This window comes from Salvia splendens, chromosome 17 (genome assembly GCF_004379255.2).
Source record: "Salvia splendens isolate huo1 chromosome 17, SspV2, whole genome shotgun sequence".
NCBI classification, from domain to species: domain Eukaryota; kingdom Viridiplantae; phylum Streptophyta; class Magnoliopsida; order Lamiales; family Lamiaceae; genus Salvia; species Salvia splendens.
In genome coordinates, this window is record NC_056048.1 from 16,352,041 (window position 1) to 16,357,965 (window position 5,925).

Genomic DNA, 5,925 nt, shown 5'->3' on the forward strand with positions numbered 1-5,925 from the left:
CATCTGTAGTGGAATCAATGATGAATGCATCTCTCAATAGCACAGTCTGAAACCGTGTGAAAGAAGCTCCAATTCGCAGATCTATTTCCTGCATCACATTATCAGTTTCATAACTTGCTTTGGAATTCTTACATGATTATCAGAAGTAGGCACTTTGAATTTGTCCTACCGGCCCCATTCACAGGTAATAAAGTATACTGATAATGATAAAAAAAAACCAGGATAAATGAGCACTAAAGAACCAAAAATCTTCAAGTAGAAGGTTAAAGAAAACTTTAATTAATATCAGTTAATAATCAGGTACAAAACATATGAACTCTCAGTGACTCACTTGTCGAAGATCAACAGCTTCTGCCTGCAATTGATTAGGCGGAGAAAGCCTCGTGATTGCATCATAAATGTCCCTGAGCATCCCAAAAATCACTTTCAATAGCATGTATTTTTGAAAGAGGAACAGAATAAACAGCCGTAAATATATATAAAAGCGATTAGAACCTATCGGTCAGGGCAGAAAAACGTGCTCTCCAAATGTTAATATTTCGATTCGCTCTCATGCAAATATCAACCACCTCAAATGCTATATTTTCTGCTTCTCTGTCGCAATTGTTGAAAGTGATGAAGTAGAACACATAGAATGAAGAAGGAAGGAAATTGAATATTATTGATCAAAATATCAAAGCTTACCCCTTACAAACTAAACAAAGCTATTTATACAAACTCACTAAGCTAAGAAGGCAAGTAAGAGACGTCTAACTAACAAAAAAAACTAACTCCCTTTGTGTTCACACTATGCTGACTTGGAGCTGACTAGGAGCCGACTGTACGACAGCTAAGATCAAGATATTTTCGGCTGCATCCCATCTTCTCATCCAAGCATTCGTATACATCAGCCTTGCATCCATGCGCACGTGATTTATTTCCTTCAACATGCCCCCTCAAGATGGACTATATAGGCTAGTGAAGTTCATCTTGTCAAGAATAGATTGGAAAGCCGCATCTCCCAATGGCTTAGTAAAAATGTCAGCGATTTGTAAGTTGTTTCTGATATGCATCGGTTTAATGATGCCTTGTTGATATTTCTCTCTAACCGTGTGGCAATCAATTTCTATATGCTTCGTCCTCTCATGGAAAACTGGATTGGAACATATGTAGATAGCCGATTGATTGTCACAATATAAGGGCACAGCTTTATCAGTCTTCACACCAAAATCTTCAAGCAAGCTTTTGGCCCACACAACCTCACAAGTAGCTTGAGCCATTGCTCGATATTCTGCCTCAGCCGAAGATCTAGATATAGTGTTTTGTTTCTTAGCCTTCCATGAAATCAAAGAATTACCAAGAAACAAGCAATAGCCGGTCATGGACTTCCTTGTATCCGGGCAGGCTGCCCAATCCGCATCTGAAAAGATGCTCAATGCAGGTTTGCTGCAACTAGAGAAGAAGAGACCATGAGCTGGAGTTCTCTTCAAATATCTCAGAATTTTCTCAGCAGCATTCCAGTGATCAACACACGGTTTTGAAACATATTGGCTCAACTTATGCACTGCATAAGTTATATCAGGCCTAGTAATGCAAAGATACAAGAGTCTTCCAATGAGCCTTCTATATTTTGATGAGTTTTCTAGCAGTGAGCCTGAATCCAATTGCAACTTCTTTGTGGGATCCATAGGTGTTGTTGAGGGTTTGCAGCCAAGGAGTCCTGCATCATTGATTAGATCCATGGCATATTTTCTTTGTGAGATCTGAATCCCCTTTTTGTTCCTAGCAATTTCAATGCCAAGAAAATATTTTGGTACTCCAAGATCCTTGAATTTGAAGTGTTTAGATAGAAAATTTTTGAAGTCTTCAGTTGTTTGTGGATCTGTAGTGGCCACCAAAATATCATCCACATACACCACTATACCAATGAAGGATCTTCTTGCTGCATCAGATTTATAGAAGAAGGAATGATCAGAAGTGGATTGTTGCAAGCCAAATTCTCTCAAAACTTCTGACAGCTTAAGATACCACTGCCTTGAAGCTTGCTTGAGGCCGTAGATAGATTTCTTCAATCTGCAGACTAATGTTGAATCTGGAGTGGCCCCCTCAACAGCAAGTCTGTCCACTTCAAGTCCAGGTGGTAAAGTCATGTATATTTCTTCTTCTAAGTCCCCATATAGAAAGGCATTATTGACATCTAAGTGAGATAGAGACCATCCATTGATAGCTGCCAAGGCTAGCATCATTTTAACTGTTGTGAGCTTTGCAACCGGAGAGAAAGTGTCTAAAAAATAAACTCCCTCGAGTTGAGTAAATCCCTTGGCAACAAGTCTAGCTTTAAACCTCTCCACAGTGGCATCAGCATGGTATTTGACTTTATAGAGCCATTTGCAATCTATTGGAATCTTTCCTGGTGGCAACACAGTTATATACCAAGTGTCTGTCCGAATGAAAGCTGATAACTCTTCTTGCATTGCCAATTGCCACTCTTTAATTTCTGAGGCTTGGTTATATGTGTGAGGTTCATGTATGGCTGACATAAGGATGATATATTTGAGATATTCAGGGCTGAGTTTGGACAAGGAGAAGTGTGCTGATATAGGATGAAGAGTAGAGGATGCAACAGAATTGCAAACAAAATCTGTTAAATGAGCAGGTGGTTTTGTCTGTCTGCCAGATTTGGTGACAGAAGGATCAGAAGGGAGATTTTGAGGATAAGCTGAGGGAATTAGGCTGGGCTGAGGATGAGGAGGTGGATGGTGAGAAAATGGTGGTGGATCTGGAAAGATTGAAGATGGAAGATGAGCCAGAGGGAAAGTGCTCTCATGAAAGACAACATGTCTTGAGATAAATTCTTCCATGGTGTCAAGATTTAGAAGTTTATAACCCTTGTACCCCGTGGGATATCCCAAAAAAACACATTTTATAGCTCTAGGAGAGAATTTATCTCTGCCCTTATGCAATGAAGAAGCATAGCAAAGGCAACCTATGACTCTCAAGTGAGTGTAGGAAGGAGGTTTACGAAAGAGCATTTGAAAAGGTGTTAGATTATCTGGGAGAACAGAGGAAGGTGTTCTGTTTATAAGATAGGAAGCACCCAAGATGCAATCCCCCCAAAACTGTATTGGCAAATGTGATTGAAAAAGAAGGCTTCTTGCCACATTGAGAAGGTGTTTATGTTTTCTCTCAACCCTTGCATTTTGCTGTGGGGTTTCCACACAAGAATGTTGCACAATGGTGCCAAAGGAGTGATATAGGGAAGGTATATTGAATTCGGGAGCATTATCAAAACGAATGGCTTTGATCTTTCTGCTGAACTGTGTCAGAATTGTGTTAAAAAACTGAACCAGAATGGGATTAACATCAGATTTGGTTTGCATGAGAAAGGTCCATACAAATCTGGTATGATCATCAACAATAGTGAGAAAGTATTTATATCCATGATTAGTGTTTGGTGAGAAAGGACCCCAAACATCACAATGGATGAGATCAAAAGGATCTTTGGCAACATTTTCTGACAGTTGAAAAGGCAAATGTTGTTGTTTAGCAAGAGGGCAAATATCACACAAAGAGTGGCTTTTATTTGTGAGTGAGAGAATACTTGACATGGATTTCAATTTACTGAAAGATAAATGTCCTAACCTTTGGTGCCAAATGTCAACATTAACAACATAATTGACAGCAATAGGTTTAGAAACAGATAAAGGGATAACAGATGAAGAATCTGGAGAACCTTTTGAGTGATGATGCTCAGGAGTAACATCTAGAATGTATAAGTTTCCAAATCTTCTACCCCTCCCAATCACAATGGCCTGAGAAGCTTCCTGAATTTCAATAGAATTAGCAGTGAAAATCAAGGAGCATGAGATTGAACTGGTTAAAGAACTCACAGAGATGAGATTATAAGAGAAAGAAGGGACATATAAAACAGAATAGAGAGTAATAGAAGGTGTTAGGCAGATAGTGACAATGTGAGTAATGGAAGCTGTTGCTCCATTTGGCAATTTTACCGAGGCATTGCTTGTAATTCCGCTGTAATCTCTTTCATCTCCGATGGCTCCTCGCGGCGGCGGCGTTCAGATCCAGCCGGCGGAGGATTTTTCCAGCCCTTACTACCTTCATCCGAGCGACAATCCAGGTCTGCAACTGGTTTCTCAACCTCTTGATGGCTCCAATTACATCAATTGGAGCCGATCTATGACCACTGCACTCGTAGCTAAGAACAAACTCCTTTTTGTTAATGGTGTTCTTTTGAAACCTTCCGATGATGATCTTCTCTATCATGCTTGGATCCGATGCAATAGTATGGTTGTCTCCTGGATTAGGAACTCGTTATCTCCTCAAATTTGTTCTAGCATCATGTACCTTGATGATGCGAAGGAGATATGGTCTGATCTACGTGATCGGTTTGCTCAGTGTGATTCTGCACGTGTTTATCAACTCAAACAGAGAATTATGTCTCTGACTCAAGGCGATGATGATATCAATAACTACTTCACCAATCTTCGGATAGTTTGGGATGAGTATAAGCATACTCAACCGATCTCATGGTGTATTTGTCCAAATTGCAGATGTCAAAGTGCTACTAAATGGCACAAGCATCAGGAAGAAGAATGCGTTATGCAGTTCCTGATTGGATTACACTCTTCATACTCACAGATCAGATCTCACATTCTATCCATGGTACCTTTACCTACTCTATCTAAGGTTTTCGCTTTGGTTTTACAAGAAGAGAGACAACGTACCATAGGTGGAAACAAGGAATCTGTAAAATATTCACCTATTTTGCCAACTCCAAGTGAGCAGCCATATTCTGCAAATGCTGCTTCATCTCAGTTTAACCGAGGGAGATTGTGCTCACATTGTGGAAAAACAAATCATACGGTTGATAGATGTTTTTCTCTTCATGGTTACCCTCCAAGTTTTGGAAGAGGAAAGTTCAAACCACCTCCAAATTCAAGGGATTATGGTCCTCCTAAATCTGTCAATCTTGTGGATGAATATGCTCCAGATTCCTCTGATAAGACTGTTGCTGCTCCAGCCATGCCTACTTTTGAGCAATGTCAACAATTGATAACTCTTTTGCAAAGTCAACTTGTCACCAACACTCCTTCCACCTCCAATTCTGCCGCACAACATACTTCATCCCCTACACAATCTCCACCTTTCACAGGTACTACTCTATATACTCCTATCATAGCAAACATGTCTCTGCAATCTCCTATTTGGCTCTTAGATACAGGAGCAACTCATCACGTTTGCTGTAATAAATCCTTGTTCAGCTCTGATACCATGTTGAAAGTGATGAAGTAGAACACATAGAATGAAGAAGGAAGGAAATTGAATATTATTGATCAAAATATCAAAGCTTACCCCTTACAAACTAAACAAAGCTATTTATACAAACTCACTAAGCTAAGAAGACGTCTAACTAACAAAAAAAACTAACTCCCTTTGTGTTCACACTATGCTGACTTGGAGCTGACTAGGAGCCAACTGTACGACAGCTAAGATCAAGATATTTTCGGCTGCATCCCATCTTCTCATCCAAGCATTCGTATACATCAGCCTTGCATCCATGCGCACGTGATTTATTTCCTTCAACAGCAATCAAGCCACAAGATAAGCCACTGACACTTCCTAGCTTCTTCCTCCAGTGTTTTCTGGAAGTCCAGTTTATCCTAGATGAAACAAAAGACAGCCAACATATCTTATCGTTTAATTGGCATCAGGTTAAACTCAAAACTCATTGCACCAATTATAGCCATCCCCTTCCACGAAATGATAATTATAATCAATGTCTGAAGAACATAAGCATCATACACATTCTGCTTGGGGTCTAAAAATATTTGAAAATTTAGTCTCTGTTATTTCAGCATGAATTCAACTTTATTACCCCTTAGACCCTATGATTCTTAAAATGTCAATCCCCAGCATTATATATGA

At 39.6% G+C, this 5,925-nt stretch overlaps 1 protein-coding gene across 1 annotated transcript; it reads left to right on the forward strand.

The window, feature by feature from the left end:
- The first annotated feature begins 4,032 nt into the window (after positions 1–4,032).
- Positions 4,033–5,292, forward strand: LOC121774384. Its single transcript, XM_042171271.1, has one exon. The coding sequence runs from the start codon at positions 4,033–4,035 to the stop codon at positions 5,290–5,292; it is 1,260 nt and encodes a 419-aa protein (XP_042027205.1).
- The last annotated feature ends 633 nt before the right edge of the window (positions 5,293–5,925 follow it).